The sequence below is a fragment of the Stereum hirsutum genome (genome assembly GCF_000264905.1).
Source record: "Stereum hirsutum FP-91666 SS1 unplaced genomic scaffold STEHIscaffold_16, whole genome shotgun sequence".
NCBI lineage: Eukaryota > Fungi > Basidiomycota > Agaricomycetes > Russulales > Stereaceae > Stereum > Stereum hirsutum.
The window spans coordinates 886,794-908,426 of NW_006763146.1; the positions used below are offsets into that span (position 1 = coordinate 886,794).

Here is a 21,633-nt window from a genome sequence, read left to right on the forward strand (position 1 = left end):
ACCATGCCCCATACTTATCAAAATCGAAGGTGCGTAGACCTGTTGTAGAAGGTTTCACAATATTGACTGGATCTTTCGTGTGGCTTGTCAGTAATATGGTTTCCTGTGGCACCAGTGGGAAACGCGTGTTGCTTACTAGCATTTACGTCAATTGAACCGAACATGAACAAATATAGCCAACGTTGAACACGTCGACGACGCGAACTCTTCTCCTCCAGCAAGCCCGTTTGCACACCAAAAAGCGACTCGATATGCCAATTTTCCACTCATCTACTACACACTCTCTTCCCGACTCGGATGACCTCTACGTTCGTCTCAAAACGAGATGTGGTAAACAAGACGGAATGCGTCACACACTCCTTCTAGAGCACCAAATCTATGTCCCCGGTTCAAACTCTCCGTCCCCTATTGCATCCTCCACCAGTTTCGTTATCCACAAGGACCGCATTGTTCTTCTAGATGACTGGTACGATGTCATGGACAGTCACGACGACGAGATGCTCGAGTTCGCCACCGAACTCTTCACCGAGCGCGCGAAGCTGCACCGAAAGTGGATCGTATCAAGGGACAAGGGCACTGGGGTGTGGGGACATGAATTGGACCATGGGTCAATTCTTTATATTCAAAACATCTTCGTAGACTCAGACTACAGGGGAAGGGGAGTTGGTACCTGGCTTCTACGCCAGATCCTCACCTCCGAACACGTCGCATCCTGCCGATTCGCATATGCATGGCCTACCGCCTTCGAGCCTACTTTCAGGACCAAAGTCGAGCTTATTGCTATCGAAGAATCGGTAGTGAAGATATTTGCAAAAATAGGGTTCAGACGCATTGGGCGATCCAACTTCGTATGATATGCGCTCATGGACACCAACCACCCCTCTCGTAGCCTTCCGTCTTCGGGCGATGCAGAACCGGTCATGCCACCCCTTCCGGGAGAATTGCATGAAGATGGTTTGCCCGATTTTCGCGACATGGTTTTCGAGGAGGCACGCATGAGACCTGATGCCCCATTCCGTATACAGGCTGCCCTTCGCTCTGGTCGTGGGCAGGCCCTGTTCGACTATATTCGCCAGCAGCATGCAGCAGACCCATCCTGCATCCGCGTCAAGGACCACCAGGGTGTGACACCACTTCATGTAGCTGCTTTCCGTGGCCGTCCCACCACCGTATCCGAGATACTCAGGCTCGGCGCTCGTGACGATCTGCACGAGAAGGACAATGATGGACGTACCCCCTTGAATCATCTGGATGTGGAAATGGCGAGAATCCGGGAGCTCAAAAAAGAATCGGAGTTTAAGGGGCATGACGACTCGATGTGCCAGTGCAAGGTACTCATAATGCGGGAGATGGGTCTAAACCCACCGCCCGCCGAGTTGATCAAGTGGGGATGCACTTGCGGCCAATGCAGGGGTGGATGGCTTAGTCCGCGAATGGCATTTCGCCTTCGAAGTAAGACCCGTCGTTTCTGTCCGTCCTAAAATTGTGTGCTTATGTTTTGTGGAATCTTCTAGATTGCGCTCGAACGTCGTCAAGTAGCATAATGGAAAAGATGCACACCCGCCGTCCGGGGCGCTTCCTACCAGCCGCAATCGTCAACAAGATAAATATGATCGAATACGTTTCTCATCCCGTCCGCTCCCAGCCCATCGATCAACCTTTCATCTTCGGGTATTCAGCCTGCTACACAGCTGTGTCTGCTGTACTTGAACGCGGCGACGTACCGACCGTTCCGGCGGTTTTGCAGGAGCTAAATTGCATGGTCAACGACTCGGAGGGGCAGTACTCATTCGCTTCTCATTATTTCGAAATGGGAGGCAGGCTGGAGTTCGTGTTGAACGGTGTCGCATATCGGTCGTGGGAGAAGGTGCGCTTTCTAGTTTCATGAACATAGAATCTTACCGACCATTTTTAGGGTCTTGCTAAGCAGAATACGTTCGATGATGCCTTCGCGAAAGAGATACAAGCCATGCCAGTATGCGCCGATGACGATGCCTATGGAATCGTGCGCATCAACCTGCATATAGGACCTGAATTCAATGGGCCCGATCGAGGGGATTGCGTATACGACGAGGACCCGGAAATATATGACGAAGAGGAGGAAGACTATGATGAGGATGAACTCCCTTATCTTATGATGGAAGAGATGATGTTAGATGACATGGAGTACTTGCGATCTGTGAACGAGCGCCGGCCATGAACATACTTGCGCACCGACGTTGTAAAATTCATTTGTCTTCGCGCTTTCCTGCCCTTATATGTGAATTTCTCAGTGTGATGATTGCTAGTGCAGTCTTTTGATTGAAAAGGGGCTTGAATGTCACACAACGTTGTCCGACATGAACCTCCTCATTCTAGGTGTGGAAAGACGGCTTTATTGCCTGGCTCGAAAAATAGGTGCAACCATCTCTCGAGAACTCGTATGTTGTGTATCAATGCAGAGGGGCTAACACGGCGAGGAAAAAATGAGCATGCCATCAGTACTCTGGAGTACCGAAAAGCACGTACGGTAACGTCAGTAGCTCTCCGGTTTCCTGAGAGACAACGTCATGCATGACAACTCCCTGTTGACAAGTATAAGCACTCAGACCATATTGGACACGAAAATGAAGACTTGTGACATTGGATAGTATTCCTGTACCCTCCCACAGTACGGGAACCTCTATTCTTGACGTGATCTATGTAGGTCAACCGAGGGACGCCCTGAGCAATGTCAAGGAGGGCGACGAAGTCACCAAATGCACCGAATGAGAAGGCTGCGATCGAAGACATGGTCGCCAGTGCTAGAGAGCGAGGTGCGAGCGACGTTTCTACTGTGTGTGTTGGAGGGCCAGGCTATCGATAAGTCGTCGACAAAGCAAGATATGTGCGGCCAAGAATACAGTCCGTGAGGGCAACTCCCGGACATGCGTCCCAAGGATTACGGGAAGACGTCGAGACCAGCGCCAGGGGACAGTCATGCGGACTAAGCATGGGAGCGATGTTGTCCTGTTGAGGACCTTGAGCGCTTACCCACAATGCACGCGCAAGAGAGAAAAAATTCAGAGAAAGAAGTCGAGAGAGGATAGGGCGGCTCCGTTACTGACTTGACATGGCCATAAGATCCCGGAGCTGGATGAGACCAAGCTTCAAGGGAATACCTGCAACAAAAAAGCCAGATGCTGTAGGAAGGTTTGCAAACATCCAACAAAAATCTACTTTCGAAATTTATGTCGTGCTGTGCTCTGCTTCGCAGCGTATATGTGCAAATATCTCTTGCATTCCACCAGTTGGATGCTAATGTGTTGTGAAAAGTGTTCCATCATCTTTGCCCATGCCGAGATCACTGAATAACGAGAAACGAGAAACTTGACACACCAGGCAGAGCGGAACAGCACCGAATCTCGAATAGATAACAAACAACATTCGATAACTTATTAGATATGCGTCCGGAAGACCAGACGTCGCGATAACAGAGCATTCCTCATGAGCAATCATATAAGGATACCAGAGCAAGTGATGATGTAGCAAGCCGACAAGCAGTATAGAGCCAGAGTCAGATTATAGACAGGCACTGAAGCAGGTTTGAACAGGCAGCGGAAATAGATCATAGAGCAGTCTTGAGATGAATCATACGTACGTGCGGAGAGGTAAGGAAATGGAGTATATGGAGCAAACATAGGTCGTCCTGCAGCGGTCTCCTGGGGCGCTCTTCTTGGGCTAACTCAAGCCTTTCTCTTTGCCGGCTTCTTCTTGACCTGTTGCTTAATCTTTTCCTGAATTGATATGGCACACGTATCAGTTTAAGAGCAATATATATATATAGGCTAGAATCGGACTCACATTCGCTTTAGTCCTCGCACCCCTCTTCGGTCTCCTCTCCTCTCCGTCCTCATCCGAACTCGACACAGACTTCGCCTCCGTGGCATCTTCCTGACCCTCGTCATCCTGATCATCCTCCTCTCCTTCCGATGACTCTTGTTCGTCAGAATCATCGTCTTCATACTTGTTGCTCTTGCGACGACCACCGGAGGCTCGTGGTCGCCTGTATCCCAATATCAGTGAGATACCATTTGGAGTAAAGTTGAATACGAAGAACGTACTTAGTTTGACCATTGGTCCGTGGAACAGCGGCAGCTTTACGCTTGCGAACAGGCTTAGGTTTTTCCTACAAAAAGTCCGAGATGAGTAATGATGGTCGCCGCAAAGACCCTTTTATAAACCACAAACCTTGCCGTCCGCGATCGCAGCGGCTCTCAAAGCCTTGCCCTGTTCCTTCAACCATTCCATTGTCTCCGCCGGCAAGTACACATGCTTCAGGATCTAGTGCCACAAAAAATCGACAATAACACCGCCACAGCACCGTTAACATGACGATAAATGCTTCACACTGAGAGGAAGAAGAAGCGCACCTCATTGACAGATTCAGGGCTCGGCAATGGCCTCAAGATATCGGAAAACAGCTTGACCTTGCCCGGATAACTCTGTAGCGTCCACGAGTGAGATTGTGCCCGCTGTTTGATGACGTGCTGCGCGAGCTCGCTCAGTGCATATAGGTTCTCGCTATAGACATGCGACTCCGAGTCCCTGACCGTCTTCGCTTTCCCGGCGAGATGATACAGTAACGAGACATTATCCGCTGTGGAGATGAGCTCGAGGTAAAAGTCGATGTACCTAGCATGTCACCATCGTCAACATCCACCAACCAGAAATATCGAGACCGCGCTCGAACAAGAAGCAAGGAATCGGACGTACTTTGCCATATCATGCAACCCCTCCTGTGTGAGCGCGAAATCCGGATGGTGCGCCAAAAGATGTAAGAACCGGACGAAAATCATCTCGAAGTTGTCGACTTTGACGGATTGAGGTGAGGAACGGAAGGCGTAGGAGACGTAAGCTTTTGCCTGGTGAAATTTTTGTATCAGAACACGAAGTACATGAAGAAGTGAAGAGAGCGAAGGGAACAAAGGCATACCATAGTCTTCACATCCGCCTCGGGATCGTGTACAGTCAAGAATGGGATGAGGTTGAAGTGGGCGGGCAGTTTCTTCAGCAACATAATAGCCTTCTGGAGGAATCCGTGCCGAACTTCGTAGCACGGGTCCTAAGTAACGCCGTCAGTAAAGCCACACAATATAGGGTACAGGGAGAGGCGGAGAAAAGCGAGGGCCAACCTGGATCGTCAGAGCCAACAACACGAAATTGGTTGAAACATAATTCGAGTACTTCGTCATCGTCGAAAGATGCAACAACGACACCGCAGCCTGGAGCCGCATCCTCGACTTGACCTTCGGGCTGCCATAATCCGAGTCTGGGTCAGCAACATTTCCCGGTCACCTTCATGGAGGCGGAATCAGGCTGAAAAGGGGAGGGAAGTGTAGGCTTACTCGTCCTGCGCATCAGCCGTCAACGACCCCGAATGCTCCAACAGCGTAAGGAACATCTTCAACACCGGACTCGCAATATCCAGTGCTGTCTCGTCCTCAGCGTGTGCCATACACCGATTTCGGCAGACCTTCAACGCCAACAACTTCGCACGGAGGGAAGGCGTCATATTCTCATCTTCCACCCATTCCGTGTCGGTGTCCATGTCATTCTGTGTCGCAAAAATGAGGTGCGGACAAAATCAGGAACAAATGTAGATATCGCCTAGTTAGCGATTTGCCAGGCAGACAGAGGAAGAAAGGAGGCGGAGCGACTAACCGGGTCCATGGGCGCAGGCGTCATGAGGACCTTCTTGACAAGGAACGTCATGATGGCCTCGCTCTGCTCTTCAAATGCATCCGGCGCAACATGCGCAAACTCTGAAAGGACAGCGATGTGTGCCACCAGCTTCTCCTCGTCCACGTCTTCCAGCGCATCAGCGATAGTCTATCCAACGCCATCCAGGATTTCAGTGAGGTCATAGCAAGAAAAGGATAGATAAATAGATCGAGGGGTTAAGACCTACGTTCACAAGCGCGCCACAAACACCTTCCGCGCCCCTCATCCTCGCAACCAACCTCGCCGCAAACTTCGCACACCTCTCATTCCCTTCAACGACATACTTCCTCACCCTCTCCCCTGTCCTCTTATCCCTGTCCGCCAGCCCGTGCACGACCTTCTCGTCCCACGCGCCCACGCACGCTAACGCCTGCAGACACACCTCCACAGTCTTCATCTTTTCTTCATCCGGAAGTGCGGTACCCGCGGTGTGGTTTCGGCTGTTACGAGTTGACGATGGTTTGTCGTTGGAGAGAGCTATTCCCTTGGTGAGTTCGGCGATGTGGGGCTTATAGAGCTGTGGAAGGTGCTTTGACACGTAGATCAGTACTGCCTGTGCGTTCTTCGCCGCCGCCTGGGCTGAACTCATGTGATTTGCGACTGTGGAAGCTGATGTAGATGCGCCTGCCGATAGAGCTTGTGACTGGGACTCGGAGTGTGAAGATCTGGAGGAAGGGTTCTGCATGCGCTTGAGGAGGGTAGGGATTGAGGATTGGTTGATGAGGCGGAGGGAGGAGCGGCGGAGGAAGGTTGTGAAAGTGGGGAGGATGGAGGGCGAGGAGGCGTCGATTCGTTTGAGGACTTCGTTCTGTAAATTCGACATATAAGCATGAGGCATCGTGATTTAAACGAAAGGAGGGCGGAAAGGTAAAGAAGGGAAGGCTTACGGTAGTTTTCACCAGCGTCTTCAGATCCGTTTGTGGATCCATCACCGTCCTAAGAAGCTTATATAGCCTCTTCTCGTTCATCTTTGCGAACGTCTGTAGATCGTCCGTCGCTCTCTGCGGGTCCGTGAATGTTGCTACATTCAGAGATAATAGTAAAGAGGTTGTCAGCCACGAGAAAAATAAACTCGACCACCGATAGAATGAGAGCCCAATAAAGTCATGGGAGTGGACAGAGGAACGAGGCACAGACGAACCTGCCAATCTCTGAATAACAAGGTTCAACATTCTGATCACATTATCCTCGTTGTCGTCGATCACGCCGCCCTGTACAAAGTCAGCCCCATACCAGTCAATACCATAATGACACCGAGAGGAGAAAAAAAAACGGACGTTATTAGCCTCGCAAGCGTCAATGAACCGTTCATACACCGTTGGCCGGCTATCCACCCGCTCGAACGTCAGAAAAGGCAACGGGATTCACATGCACAGGGGAGGACAGAAATGAGAAAAAGGACATACACCGCCTTGATGCCCGAGAAATTCAACAACCCACCCACCGCACCCTCGTCCAAGAACCGCATAATGAGCAACAACCGATCCGTCCACGCCACCTCATCCACATCCCCTGCAGCGCCACCATGCACGGTCTTGCTCCCGCTCGCCACGTTCTCTGAGCTCTTGTCTGCTCGGCGAACGGTAGTTGAGGATGAAGACGAAGAGGCTAGGGAAGGAAGCGGGAAGATGTATTCGGCGAGGACTTGTTCGGCGGCGGCTCTATTTATGATAAGTTTGATGTGGCGTTAACGTGGCATGAGGTTAGCATTTTTCTGCATGGTGAGCGAAAAAACCTTTGGAAGTGATGGGACAACGTACTTGACTTCCGCCGTCGTAGAGATCATTTGAAGGATCGCCTGTGGGATCCAAGCGAATTGTTGGATGGCTGCCGGATCCCCTGCTTCGCTGCAGCCCCAAAAATTGAACGGATAAGTATTATGTTAACAACTAGGGAGGTGCAGGACGTACATCTCAGGAAAGGCGAGGCTATAGAGTTTTCCTGCGCTGTTCATGGCCTCTACGCGGACGGAATGCTAAACAACATAGTTAGGACGGTCAGCTTTCGTTCGGTTCAGGGGATCAATAGATGAGTTGGGCTACCTTCTTGTCAAGACCACGACCCACGACGACTTGTAATGTGCCTTTCGAGACGTGATGGAGTGCAGTTTCATAGTCGAGATGTGAGTATACTTTGCAGGTCGCCGCGCGAACCTTTTCGTCCGGATCAAACATCTTTGTCTGCAACGCCTCTATAACCACAGATCAGCCGTTGTCTCCATACCGCGTCGCACTGCCGCAATATATAGGAGGAGAAGAAAGGAAGAAAAGGCTCACCCTCGACCTGCTCCCTCAACTCTGGCAAATTCGCAATCAAGCCCTTCGCAGCCTCCACAAGCGCCAGTCGCACGCCCACAACCTTATCATTCTTCCTCATCAACCACATATTCCAAGTGGTCGGATACTTCCTCGCCAAATCACTCCCTGCCTTCCCGTCCCCAAACATCTCACCCAACACCTGCGTCGCCATCGTCCGCAATGGTACGTCCTCCACCTTCAACTCCTCCTCCAATTGTGGGATGACGTTGTGTAATAGGGACGGACAGGACCGGTTGAGTTGTTTGATCAAGGAGTGTGCGGAACGGAGGTCGGCGAGGGTGGATTCAGAGTCGGGGGGTGACGAGTCCCGGGAGGAGGCGCGATGGCTGGAGGAAAGGGTGGAGGTGTGGGCGAGGATGATGTCGGTAAAGTATTGGCAGACGTGGCGTTGGAGTTTGTCGGCCGTGGCGTTGCAGACTTGAACTGCGAGACGGTATGCTGGGTTGTCCAGCCCCTGGGAAGATATGGACGGTGAGTAAGGAGGTTTCAAGATTGTGGCGTGCCACACAGCGGTAAAACACCGATTGGCGCAAAAGGGGCATGGTAGCCGCGGCTGCTTCGCTCGAGGACAAGAGCTCAACCAGATCGCTCAAGTAGGTGGATGGTATGTGTCATGAATGAGACCTTATTGACAGGTCCAAACGACGGGAAACGCGCCACAAAATGAAAGGCGAAGATCATAAACACAACTCACCGACTTCCTGTCCTTAAATTGCGCCAAAATAGTCTCCAACAACTCAGATGGCAGGGTATGAGACTCATCAATCAACGCAACGAGAATATCCGCCAAGAACATTTCGACTTTCTTCGCGAGATCAAGGCGGACGAGGTTGAAGGAGCTCCTGAAGATGTCGACCATGAGCTCGTCTGAGTTTGGTAGATCACAAACAAGCACGACACTCTTGACAGTCGACAGTGACTCGAGTAGGTGGAAGTATTCATTGTAGTAGGGCGCGTCTGGGCCGGTGAGACCAGCGGAGAGTTGACGGAAGAAGAACTGGAAGATGTCGCGAAGCTCGTGGTGGGTGTATGGTGCGTCTGGCGCGTATAGCCTGAGCAGATCGGCAAGACAGCAGGCTGCATAAGCCTTAACGCCCCGATCTTTGTGGAGAAGGATTGTCTGGTGGATAAGTTCTTTGCGTGGTCCTCCGAGGGTCGAAGTGTCGACCGTCTCCTGGTCAAGATCTGCAAGCTCGGTGTGCAGCGTCTTGAGCTTCTTGAGAAGTGTGTCTGTCGAGAGCCCCTTGCCTACGAGTTTATCGTGAAACTTGAGTTTCTTTGGGGATGGCTGTGCGCCGCCACGAGTTTTGGCGACCATTGCTGGGGGGAGCAGATGAGGGGAAGGAGAGAGTTGTGAAATTGACAATAAACGACGCGCGTGTCGTGAGCGCGCGCGTTGTGTGTCCGTGTTTACGCCACTTGAGGCCACCGCGTCGTCCAGATTTGGCTCGCCCGATCTGTCCGACTTTCTCTGTACCCTCTCCGAGCACACTACTCCTCCGCAAGTCACTAATTCTCATATAATGCCTCCCAAAAAGTTTCTTGCATCCAAGGAAGCGACGCTCTTCAAGGAACTTCTCGGTCTTTACGAAAACAGGCAGCTCAAGAAGGGCATCAAGACTGCAGACGCAATACTCAAGAAGAATCCAGAGCATGGCGGTCCGCTTGTCTCTCGGTCGTCCACGAAATCTAAATTTCCTGACATCATGATATTTGTTGGATTTAACAGAGACATTATGTATGAAAGGCCTCATTCTGACCCACATGGGCAGACGGGAAGAAGGCCTCGAGCTCGTTCGGAAAGGCATCCGCTTTGATCTTACCTCGCATATCGTCTGGCACGTCTTCGGTCTCATCCAGAAGGGAGAGAAAAACTATGAGGAGGCTCTCAAGTCGTACACGCAAGCGTTGCGCTTCGACAAGGTACGTTCTTTCGCCGCATGATTTGCAGGGAGCTCTGCTCTACCATTTTGCACGCATCGTTCCCGCATCTGCTTGCCTTGTGTGGCCCACGAGTTTACTCCTCGGCTTCTACGGCCCCACACTTCCTTCGATGTCAGGCTTTAAGTGTATTCTCACTTGAGGACAAGCTATACGTCTAAATATCGAACTCCTAGGACGCGCGTCCGATTCCATGCCGTCTTCAGCCGGAAGGATAGCATCCACCTCGATACCGAAATAGCATTGGCGCGACTCGTCCTGTGTTTGTATATGACCTGTTCTCTGCGGTGAATGTACCAGTGCCGGTCGGCGAAGCGAATCACTTCGTCCGCTCTCCTTTTGTCCTTGCTCCTGTGACATGCCCCTTTCCTCCTTATCCACCCATTCATACCCTCCCTCCTACCGTCCCATATACCGACTTACAAACCCAACCATTCCTTTCCATGCCTGCAGGAGAATATGAACATCCTCCGCGATGCTGCCCACCTGCAAACCCAACTTCGTCTCTACGACCAACTTGTCGACACCCGGCACACGCTCCTCCGACTCCGTCCAAACCTTCGCCAGAACTGGATCGGACTTGCGGTGGCCCATCATCTGAACGGGAACGTCGCAGAGTCCAAGAAGATACTGGAAGGGTACGAGAAGATGTTGAAGGTGCTTTGTACTTTCTTGTGGTCATCGAATCTTCATCCATACATTTGATCCCATTTACCCGCCTCCTACCCGCTCTCCCTATAATCCGTCTTCATTACTTCACTACGAGGTATCTTTGTGGTTGAATGTGGCGAAGATACTGACGAACATCAGAACGTGCCAGATTACGATGCAGAACACTCTGAAGCGGTCTTGTACCACGTACGTGTGTTGGAGGAGCTGGAGGAGACCGAGGAGGCTTTGCGCTTGCTCGACATCAGTGCAAAGTCGAGGGTCATCACGGATAGAGTGGCGATCATGGAGACGAGAGGTACGTTCGTTCTCTTGTTTCTGTCGTCGGATGTTTTGTTACGGGCTTTCTTGAAATCTGCATCCTATGTGAATATGGAAGCTTGACCTTGTCCGCTGGGACGATATGTGCTGAAAGAACCCATCAGCAATGGAATCGTCTACAGTCGTCGACGTTTGAAATACTCATCCTTCGTTTCAACAGCACGATTGCTCTCCAAGATGAACTCGGAACACGGTGCAGACGAAGCTTGGCGCTCACTCATTCAACATAACCCAGATAATCATGAGTATTATCGCGGCTTGTTGAAGAGCAAAAACATCGACCTAGGTAGGCTGCCGCACTTTTTCCACTTCACGTAAATTTCCCCAAGCAAAGAACTATAGAAAAAGCTCATTTACGACGTGAACCTGCGTATGTAGACGATATCTCAGAAACGAATCGCGAAGAAGCACTCCACATCTTAAAGGAGCTTTCGGAGCAGAATCCCCGTGCAGATACACCCAAACGACTCGCTCTGACCGTCGCCACAGGTGAGATATTCTTTACGCCACACCCGTCCCCCTTTCAACCTTCGTTAAAGCTGACAAAAATACGTCGTATACAGGTGACGAATTCAAAACCCTCGTACAGCCCTACCTCCTCCGCGGCCTCAAAAAGGGCATTCCCTCCCTCTTCGCAGACGTCAAAAGTCTTTCCTCGGACCCTACAAAACGACAGATCATACAAGAAGTCGTGGAGTCGTATAAATCGCTCGAGGAATCCGGCGCCGTTCTCTCCGAACCCTCCACCTCTGATCCCTCCGCCACCGAGTCCTCTGCGGGAGCGTCGTCTTCAGCCCACGAACCGCCAACAACCTACCTCTGGACACTCTACTTCCTCGCCCAACACTACTCCTCCGTCCCCTCCCCCTCCCTCTCCTCATTGACCGCCGACTCCCCCGCACAATCGCAATCGCGACCCGATCATGACCTCTCCCTTTCCCTCCTCGACACCGCGATCCAACATACCCCCACTTTGCCTGAACTCCTTATGTTTAAGGCGAGGGTCTTGAAGAGGGTGGGAGATCCCTGGGGGGCGGTGGGCGCGATGGAGGAAGCGAGGAGGCTGGATGGGCAGGATAGGTTCTTGAATGCAAAGTGTGGGAAGTATTGGTTGAGGGCTGGGGGAGTGGATGAGGCTTCGGAGGTGTTCGGGTTGTTCACCAAGGTGAACTTGTTTCCTCTTTCATCATATTACGTCGAACCAGCCACAGTCAGAAGAGTTATTGAACTAATGCCTATGCTGCAGAAAGACGCGCCGAGCCCGGGGTCGGACTTGGAGGATATGCAGTCGTTGATATATCTCACTGAAGAAGCCAACGCGCAGAACCGGGCGGGAAAGCTACATCTTGCGCTCAAAAAGTATCATGCGATACACAAGGTGTGTTTTTCTCACTGCTCGAGTCCACCGAGATTCCAACTAACGATCCCCGCAGGTCTTCGACGAGATCGAGGACGACCAGTACGATTTCCATGGATATTCAATACGCAAATCTACCGTCAACATCTACCTCGAGTGCGTGGACTGTTCAATCCACGAATGCAACTTCAACTAAAACCCACTTATAGCCTTCTCAAGTGGGAAGACAAGCTCAGAGCCCATCCTGCCTACGTCGCCGCCGCAATCGCCGCTACTCGAGTAAGTCCTATATGCTTCGAATCTCGCATCTTCGACCCCTGCTGACTTTTTTTGCTGCTTGTCTGGTCAGATATACATCAAGGTGCACGACGACCCTTCCGCCGCCCAGGCTTGCTTAGAGTCCGGTGCGTGATTGCTCCTCTTTCGCATTCCTCTCGCCGGCAATAGCCAATAGCCGGTGTGGCGCTCGCTCTGGACACAGTGCGTGTGGCCCACGGTCCAGATCATAGTCAGACGGTCAATGCGATGTCCCACAACGGCAAAGCTTTGGCTCAAGGCGATAATGAACATCATGCCGATGTCGCTGTCGCTGCCAATGCCGCGGTCGGACTGATTTCGAGGTTTGCTAAGACTTGGAACGTGTTGTCCTCTGCAGGCAATACCGACTCTGACAAGAAGGCGAAGAAGAAAGCGAAGAAGGCGGCTCATAAGGAGAAGCAGGCAGAGGAGAAGAAAGGTATGCAGAGCACTCCTTTCTCCCCTGAATATTTGGCGTTGATGTTTATTTGCTTATACGACGTCAATCGCCACAGTCTCCGCAAGCGAGGACAAAGGCCTCGACGTCCCGCCCGCAAAAGACGAGGACCCGGATGGCTCGAAACTTCTCACGTCTACTGATCCCCTTGAGAAAGCGTGGAAATTCTTGAGTCCTTTACTTGCTATCATCGACGCCGAGAGCGAGAGTGAGGATGTGCAGAGGGTGAAGAAGGACCCTCGCGTGTGGATTGCGCTTTATGATGTTTCTGTGAGGAGAGGTGTGTATCATTCTTTCTCCCGCGGAGTCGAAAGGAAGAGCTGCTCATTGTGATCATGGTTACAGGAAAGTGGCTACTGGCTGCGAGGGCGTTGACCGCTGCTAAAGCTCTCAATGGTGAACACCCCGAGCTTCACTCTCGGCTACTCCACTTCCGCAAAACTCGTACGTTTTGTCCATTCATACCACTGTTTGGACCCCCTTCTTTATAGTGTATACTCACACGTAATACAGACTCATCACTATCCGAACCACTCCCTGATTCCACGGCTGCCATCGTCTCCGAAGCCCTTTCTGCTCTCCTCCCCGCCGAAAGCGAACAAACGAGCGAAGCCTACAACTCTTCATACCTGCAACGACACCCGAGCGATCCCCGTGCGGTCTTGGCTGCTGCACAGGGATTGAAGGTACTCCACGGTTCAAGAGAAGAGGTCGAGAATCTCCTGTTCGGGGTGTTGGGGCCCGAGGTGATACTAGATATTCCGGTACGTGCCTGTCCTCGCATCATCTCCAGTTTCCTCCTCCCAGCCACTCGTCTTCTTTGCGAAAGACATTTCAAGTCCTGACACAACTTCGAATTTGTCGAACAGACCGCACTCGACATCATTTCCTTCCTCAAAGACCTCAAATCACCACGAACAGGCGAATTCCGTGTAGCCTGCGACTCCAAGTTCGAGAAGTCGACGGTGTTCAAGCTGCCGGCGGAGCAGGCGGAACTGAAGAAAAAGGTGAAGGAAGCTGAGATAGTACCTGAGGAGTCTGGGAAGGGAGAGAAGGAGGTGATGGCCTGATTCGCCTGTGCAAGGACTGGAGATTAGATTGGTGTCGTGTAGCCACTGTGTTCGCTGCTAGTGTAGGATGTGGAACGAGGAAAGACTAACAAGAACTGCACGTTTCTCGACTCATATATATGTTTGCATCCATGTCGCAGAAGCACTGCATACACTGAGCGTAAGAAGAGGGATCATGATGGAATAACGGACTCAACTGCTGTGGCCAAGTCTCTAACTTCCCGTACACTGTATTTCAGACTGGAAAGAGAAACAGATTGTTGAACGTATGGCTCGGAGAATGCCGTGCGTTAGAATACTTAGAGCGGTACGTGGCATCTGCCAGTGGCCCGGGGTTAGTTCAAGTTAAACCTCTCGACGCAGGACAGCGCAAGACTAGATGTTGGACAGTCCTGCCGTGTTCAAGCTTCAAGTTCGACTCTGTTTCTTGCTCTTGCTTCGCGAATCCACAAGCCGCAGAGGACCGGGATGTAGCCTGTGATCATTTCCATATCAGTATACTTGGTCCGCCGCACGGCCGCTGTCCTTTGGCGCTTTTCTTGTCTTCCGGGATGCGTACCTGGGAAATTTCTTCGTAAACCGTACCGGTGGCCCCGTATGTCTTCCTTTGTGGTCCTCTTGCCGACCCGCTAGCCTTAAACCTAGAAGTTCGCTCACACTTGACGTAGATTTGCCCCTTCCTTGACGGCCCATGTCTTCCGTTGCAGTCTTTTCATTCGGCGCATTTGGTGACTTCGTGACCCTGATAGAACTTGGTGTGAAGGTCATAAAACATCTCAGTGCTAGCTCTGGCCCGTCGGAGGACTATCAGGCGTTAATCTTGGATATCGATTCCTTGGTTCGCATCCTGAAAATCGCCACCATAGCTACGACCTCGATTCGACACTCGCAGCTCCCAGCATCCTTGGTGCAGACAGGTTGTAATGCTCTCCAATCAGCGCAAGATAACCTGAAACGCCTCGAGGCCAAAATCGAGACTTACCAGCAGAGGTTGAGAAAGGGAGGATCATACCGAAAGATGATGGAATCTTGGGCAAAAATCGGGTGGGGCTTGCTCGTCAAAGACGAAGACGTGATCACGTTACGGTGGCAGCTGTCGTATAACGTCAGGACCATCCAAGTCGTGATGTCTTCCGCGCAGTGGTAGCTATCGAGTCCTCTCTCTGCGCTGCTTTGAACACCAACTCATGCATTTCGCCTTAGTGCCCGAACGGACGAAGTGGGGCAGCAAACACAGCTCATGCTTGACCGCCTCACCGGACGCCTTCCACAGTGCATCGGGTACACCTGGGAAGGAGGCATGAGCGTAGAATCGGCACCAATACAGCTTCGAGATATGTACAATAACGTCCTGTCCATACCTCTCGACCTCTGCGCCACTCCTGAGGTAATGATGTCTTCCTCTTTCATCATCAATGCCCACTGTCCTGATCCCGTCTGCTTAGCTTTTTGACAATGTACTTAGGATGTATTTCAAGGGCCGAAAAGGAAACAGATTCATCGTCAAAGGAGACTACGAACTGACGACCGCTGGTAGTAGCTCCTTACTGCATTTGATCGAGCCTGCTCAGTGGAAGACAGTCGTCAAGCCCGGGGTAGAAGTGGAGATGAAGGCGATCATTCGGCGTCAGTCGAGACCTGATGATCGCACTGATTCTGAGTGTCCGCGCTGTCGAAGAATTGTGCACGATGTCAGAGTTGATACTTCCACTCCGTGGTGAGCAATCTCCTCTAAAGTTTCGTAGTCCGATGCAACAGGCTGATCTATACGTTACCTTAAGTCCTTATTGTCCTTGCGTGTTTACTATCGCTCGAACCAACATTGATGATCCGATCAATTCTCTGGACGTTGATGGTTCTCTAGACCCCGATTGTATATATGGACCTACGGAGTGGAGGATACAACACTCACAAGAATTGGAGGAGACTTATGCAGAATCGCAGGCCTTGTGCCATGTAAGACTTTTGGACTGGCTGCAGGTCAGGTATGCTCGGCAGGTTCCAAAGTTTCAGGCGAGTGACATTTGTCCTAGCTTTAAACTCCTCGCCGAACTCACAGAGGCAACATCACACTGATAGAAGGGTATCAGGCGGCTGACATACAGAGATCCTGGATCGACTCAGGAAGTGCCTGTTTTGTGGGAGGGGACAAGAACGTTATCCAATGTGACGAATTTTCTTCGTATTCAATATGGTCCAAAAGCTTATATTTGTTGATAGGGTGTTGTCATGCACGACGTATTCTGTCAAGATACTGGGGAATTACTGTCGTTACCGTATGTGCTTCCATCGCTGTCCGTCACAGATATTGTACTCGCTCACTATTTGATCGTTGTGCTAGTCCCTCCGCCTTAGTACACAATATACCAGTGCTCGAGATAGATATGGACCGATAAGTTCTCGCGTTCGTTGCAGACGGCCGCATGTAGAACGAGGACATTGACCCATATTGCGTAGCGAGCTTGTCACGATACCCTCTCATGTAATCCTACTATCTGATTTAAGTGCCTCCGTGGACGCATGATTGATAAATCAACTCAAGTCTACGCTTTTCTATAGAGCAACGACGCGACCGAACATACCTGAGTGCGTTCCGGGAGGAACAAGGGGTTGAACATCGATATCGGACATGTAGAACACTGTGACTACGTTCTCCACCATACCGGTCCAAGGTCGCTCAGCACTCAGCTCTTATACTGCTCCGAAGTTGTGAGGTTATGGCCATAGTAAACGGGGATTATTACAGGTAGCACAGACCAGGCGAATGGCATGGAAATGGCATGGCAGCGGACTGTACTTATAGAACAGCTTCTGAGGTCGATGCTGTCAACTTGAATGCCAGTGTAAGTACCATCACGTCATTGACACCTCCTTAGGCGGCAGGCCAATCACTCATTCCAACATTGGACTATATCCACGCAGCCGAATACAGTGCGTCGGTACGTATGTATGCGTGGTCATTTGTTGGGCAAGGATCTAAACTCAAGTGAGTCAAACGAAAGTCGAAGGGAAGGTGGCAAGTAACTTAGTAAGCTTCACAGATGATCCGGCGCCGGAAAGTGCCGGCCGTCGTCGTTTTTTATTGCATTCCGCCGTACTTGGCCCTCCTTTCTGAGTCCATCGGCATTTGTTGCAGAACTGTTGAAACTTGAAACCCGATCCCATTCACAAGTTCTGACATCTTGTGGCAAAGCCTACATAGCAGCGAAGTTGCCCACACTCTCTCCGACTTCTCTGCGCGCCGACAATCCTGGTTAAAAAAGGACTGTGATCAGAGGCGAAACTCCAGCCGTTAAGTATCCGGATGTGACACGGGAGGCGGTCAACTTTTTTTTCTCTCCCGCGTGCAATGCACAGAGTGAGCGCCCATGGGCCGGAACAGGACGCTCCCATGCTTGGTCTTCATGACTGTTCCCCGGCGCTGGTTTCGACGTCTTCCCGTAATCCTTGGAACGCATGTCCGGGAGTTCCCCTCTCGCACCGTATGCTTGGCCGCATGTATCTTCCTTTGTCGCTGCCTTATCGATATCCTGGCGCTCCAGCACCCACAGGCTCTCATCAGTCGAGAGTCGCTCGTAGCTCGCTCTCTAGCACTGGCGACCATGTCCTCGATCGCAGCCTTCTCATTCGGTGCACTTGGTGACTTCGTCGCCCTCTTTGATCTCGCTCAGAAGGTCAAGAGGTCACTAGATGCTACCTCTGGTGGATCGGAGGACTATCTCATGCTACTTGTCGAAGTCGACTCATTGGTCCGCATCCTTCGAATGGCCACCACAGGTTCGACATTGACTCGGCTTTCACAACTTTCTCCCGCCTTGGTACATACAGGTCGTAATGCTCTTAAATCGTCGCATGATGTTCTGGAGATTCTCGAGAAGAAGGTAATGACCTACCAGGACAAGTTGCGAAGGGGAGGATCAAAACGAATGATGATGGAATCTTGGAGGAAGATCGGATGGGGTTTGCTCGTCAAGGATGACGAAGTAAAAAAAATACGGTGGCAACTGATATATCACGTCAAGACCATCCAAGTTGTCATGTCATTCGCGCAGCGGTAGGCCATCAGATTCCGTCACTGAAACCTTTTAAACATTCGTTACCTACAAATTATGTTCGATTCAGTGCAATGACAGATGAAATCGGGCAACAAACCCGACGTACGCTTGACTGTTTGACGAGGCACCTTCCCATAAGTATTGGATACACCTGGGAAGGCGGAGCGACCGCCGACACAGCACCTATACGGCTTCGAGACATGTACGATCATATCGTTGACGTACCTCTAGATCTCTGCGCTACTCCCGAGGTATCGTAACTCAGTTTTTGCAACGAATAAAAAAACCTGACGTCGCCGGCAAAGCTTTTTGATGGAATGCTTAGGATGTACTTTCATGGCCGAAAAGGCAACAGGTTCATCGTCACAGGAGATTACGAACTGACGACCGCTGGGAGTCGCTCCTTGCTCAGCTTGATCGACCATGCCGAGTGGTCGACAACGATGAAGCCCGGAACTGTGGTGGAGATGAAGGCTATCATACATCGGAAATCACGGCCAAATCACCGCTCTGATGTTGAGTGTCCGTGCTGTAGAAGAGTTGTGCTCAGTGTAGACATTGACGTACTCACCGTTTGGTAAGCCTGCCGAATGAGCTGAATTCGTGACATTTTCGCAAACCCTTACGCTAATGCATTGGTACTAGCTCTCATTCGGACTGTCAAGCATCGTTTACTATCTCACGGACCGATATGGATGATCCTACCATTGTCCTTGACGTAGAATTCTGCAGGGATGTGAGGCCCATAATTGAAGCAGCAAGTGATCCGAACTACATATTCGGGCCTACAGAGTGGAGAACTCAGCACGCGCGAGAACTAGAACAGGTCTACGCTGAGTCGCGCGCTTTGCGCCACGTTAGGGTTTTGGATTGGCTCCCGATCAGATTCGCTGAAAACGTCCCTAGATTCAAAGTGATTAATATTTCGCCGTGGCCCAGGCAACATTCACTGAGTTGCTCTAACTGACGCTTATAATAACTGCAGACAGGCCGGCGATTGACGTATCGAGATAGTCGGAGTGTAGAAGTACCATTGGTATGGAGGGGAACGAGGAGGCTATCAAATGTTGTGATCCCTATTTCACGATGCGTAGGATTTAAGCTCATAATAGACATTCAACAGGGAGTCGTTGTACACGACGTCCTGTCCAAAGATACAGGAGAGCTACTGTCGCTGCCGTATGTTCTTTTACTTCTATCGGTTTTGGAGTGGACTCACTCTATCAAATGCTACCTCAGACCCTCCGCAATGCTACACAACAGCCAGGCCATGCGACAAAGGGCCCATCGCATTATTGGAATGGAGGATTTTTTCTGCCCCGATATGGAGTGACTACATATAATAGGGCATACTTGTAGCAGTTCAATTTGATATCCGACAATATATAACAAATGTCTGAAGGTTTCTGAACTGGCTAAATGTATGGTCGAATTCTAATACACATTGGGTACTATGGAAAGCCAAGCGGGTGTGGCCTGTGCTCCATGTTTCTCTCAGTGTCCGCCCTAGGTTCTCAGATCAACGCAATTATTTAGAGGCAAGGCTCGTATTGTACAATATCGAGAAAGTAGTACTTACTCTCGGACATTATGGTGGGAGGGGACAAGAGGAGGACGAGGAAACATCGGCTGCCATCGATTGGTGCCACAAAAACACGATCCGTCATAAGTAACTTAGTAAGTAGACTTGATGTAAAACTGAAGACGAACCCATTCATGCACGATATTTGAAGCCGTTTCAATAAATCATTGTGAGTACCGGCATTCCCACCGAGCGCCATGTCAGTTGCAAACTGGCGGACTTTGAACGCTGCCGAGCAAGCCGCACGCCATTTCGACGCGGGCCACAGTAAGACTCACTGATTTGGCTGGGTGGCACCTACGTACCAGACCATTGAACATTTGACTCAATGTACACCCCACAGGTAAATCCAATAAATTCTAGGATATTATTTTACATGTATTTACTTCATTCGGTTGCGACAGAATTTTTCACTCTCCTCGAGTGATTTGATATGAGCATAATGTCTGTCATGTAGCTCGTTCACGCTGAGATTAAAGAATTCTGTCGCAACCAAATTAAATAAACATACTTTGGACGATTTTATATGTGGTCCATCTTGGGTGTCGCTATGCAAATCATCACAGCATCTGGTTTGCCATGTTCAAAACTGACCAGCCTGCAGCCACTCGGCAGCTCGGCTACGGGAGTAAGCGAGACGCGGCGCGGCGGACTTTGAACCAGCCCGCAATTGAAAGTGAGTGTCGGTACTCACAATAATTTTTAACCTTTTCAGAGGCGATGTTTTCTCCGAGCAGGCGGAATGAGAGGGCCTCCGGGTGATGCTCATATGATGAAGTTGCCGGAGCATAGGGCCACCGTCACTGTCTTCCTGTGATTGAACGACAGACAACGGGAAAATCAGGCAGTATGATGTCTGTACTCTGGGAATAGGTACGGAAAATTATTGTATGTATTTCCAATGTGAAGAGAAAGCCTGTAGAGTCTATAAATTGTGATGACAATGTCATCGTGCTCCGAGAAATTGGGTGATAGAGGTTTGATTGAGGTACAACAGCTCACTGATGTCAAAACGTGGGCAGAAAAATGTAGTCAAAAATACATACAAATATACAGATATATATTTGAAGTGGAGAGGTCTTGTGCGGTAGATGCAGAGACAGATTCTCTCTTTGCAGATATTTGAGTTTCCCGCCACAAGCCTCGCCAGGGTCAGAGGGGGATTGAGAGGGGATACACAGCGCCGGAGTGAAACGGACCGCCAGTGGTGCTCGGGGGATGCGCCCAGAAACGGCGCGAAGAAAAAGTCGCCTCGGACAAGGCTCATTGCAAACAGCTGTAATGATATACGGTATGACCGTGATGCAGCATAAACCGGTTTCGTCATCGCAACACTCGAAATGTTTGACTTCGCACACAATCGCCCAGGGCTTTCCCTGGATGCATCCGGATGCATCCAGAGATCCGTGGGAAGAATATCCACGGATGGTCAATCCGCACGGATGACATCTGCGCGGATGACAGTTGGTATATGTATTTTTCTCTAGGTTACGCGGCCTCTCGAGTAGTTCAGCATATTAATATGTATTACGATAGCATATTTTAGTATATAGAACATCCACCATTCGCAAAAGTAGCTGGGCGAAGATTATAATGAGTAATATGTGTGAAACAACGGACCTCGGGGACTGCCGAACGGGTCGCAGAGGTGGCGAGGTTGGTGCCACTGGGCCCTCCCCCTAGGATTTTTCGGCCGCCATTGACGGAAACTCCAATTTTATTGTACAGGATGGAGGAAAAGGTGTAAAAGAGTCGAATTGTATCGATGGTATATACTCAAACTTACCTTTAACATTAGTCAGAACTTAAGGCTGAGTTGAGGCT

General features: G+C 50.6%; 5 protein-coding genes across 5 annotated transcripts; 4 read left to right on the forward strand and 1 right to left on the reverse strand.

The window, feature by feature from the left end:
* Positions 1-251: 251 nt before the first annotated feature.
* STEHIDRAFT_161380 (uncharacterized protein) lies at positions 252-2,200 on the forward strand (the record flags this gene model as incomplete). The annotated part of the gene is made up of 4 exons (XM_007308919.1): positions 252-820; positions 890-1,452; positions 1,515-1,867; positions 1,916-2,200. The coding sequence occupies 4 exons, from the start codon at positions 252-254 to the stop codon at positions 2,198-2,200; spliced, it is 1,770 nt and encodes a 589-aa protein (XP_007308981.1).
* Positions 2,201-4,194: 1,994 nt separating this feature from the next.
* STEHIDRAFT_65848 (cohesin-associated protein Pds5) lies at positions 4,195-9,378 on the reverse strand (the record flags this gene model as incomplete). The annotated part of the gene is made up of 19 exons (XM_007308701.1): positions 4,195-4,302; positions 4,392-4,653; positions 4,735-4,883; positions 4,910-5,083; positions 5,154-5,274; positions 5,367-5,575; positions 5,683-5,850; positions 5,930-6,326; positions 6,387-6,550; positions 6,630-6,763; positions 6,884-6,953; positions 7,020-7,068; positions 7,149-7,280; positions 7,344-7,403; positions 7,503-7,589; positions 7,653-7,717; positions 7,785-7,933; positions 8,019-8,514; positions 8,755-9,378. The coding sequence occupies 19 exons, from the start codon at positions 9,376-9,378 to the stop codon at positions 4,195-4,197; spliced, it is 3,618 nt and encodes a 1,205-aa protein (XP_007308763.1).
* A 151-nt stretch (positions 9,379-9,529) lies between these two features.
* STEHIDRAFT_85434 (N-terminal acetyltransferase A auxiliary subunit) lies at positions 9,530-14,285 on the forward strand. Its single transcript, XM_007308920.1, has 16 exons — positions 9,530-9,719; positions 9,790-9,983; positions 10,455-10,658; positions 10,812-10,968; positions 11,152-11,277; positions 11,370-11,480; positions 11,555-12,156; positions 12,238-12,369; positions 12,425-12,504; positions 12,558-12,627; positions 12,698-12,752; positions 13,004-13,084; positions 13,161-13,382; positions 13,448-13,546; positions 13,616-13,866; positions 13,972-14,285. Exons 1-16 carry the CDS (start codon positions 9,584-9,586, stop codon positions 14,170-14,172), a joined length of 2,721 nt encoding a protein of 906 aa, XP_007308982.1. The 5' UTR covers positions 9,530-9,583; the 3' UTR covers positions 14,173-14,285.
* Positions 14,286-14,860: 575 nt separating this feature from the next.
* STEHIDRAFT_124857 (uncharacterized protein) lies at positions 14,861-16,681 on the forward strand (the record flags this gene model as incomplete). Its single annotated transcript, XM_007308921.1, has 7 exons — positions 14,861-15,315; positions 15,376-15,559; positions 15,618-15,889; positions 15,954-16,185; positions 16,252-16,338; positions 16,393-16,448; positions 16,514-16,681. 7 exons carry the CDS (start codon positions 14,864-14,866, stop codon positions 16,566-16,568), a joined length of 1,338 nt encoding a protein of 445 aa, XP_007308983.1. The 3' UTR covers positions 16,569-16,681.
* Positions 16,682-17,774: 1,093 nt separating this feature from the next.
* STEHIDRAFT_161383 (uncharacterized protein) lies at positions 17,775-18,230 on the forward strand (the record flags this gene model as incomplete). The annotated part of the gene is made up of 1 exon (XM_007308922.1): positions 17,775-18,230. One exon carries the CDS (start codon positions 17,775-17,777, stop codon positions 18,228-18,230), a length of 456 nt encoding a protein of 151 aa, XP_007308984.1.
* Between the last annotated feature and the right edge of the window lie 3,403 nt (positions 18,231-21,633).

What these genes read in the sequence shown, in the direction of transcription:
- STEHIDRAFT_85434 (XM_007308920.1), top strand. Translation starts at nt 9,584, where the DNA reads ATGCCTCCCAAAAAGTTTCTTGCATCCAAGGAAGCGACGCTCTTCAAG. An exon ending in AAGCGTTGCGCTTCGACAAG is followed by an intron (nt 9,984 to 10,454) that starts GTACGTTCTTTC and finishes CCATGCCTGCAG; the next exon opens with GAGAATATGAACATCCTCCG. An exon ending in GGTACGAGAAGATGTTGAAG is followed by an intron (nt 10,659 to 10,811) that starts GTGCTTTGTACT and finishes GACGAACATCAG; the next exon opens with AACGTGCCAGATTACGATGC.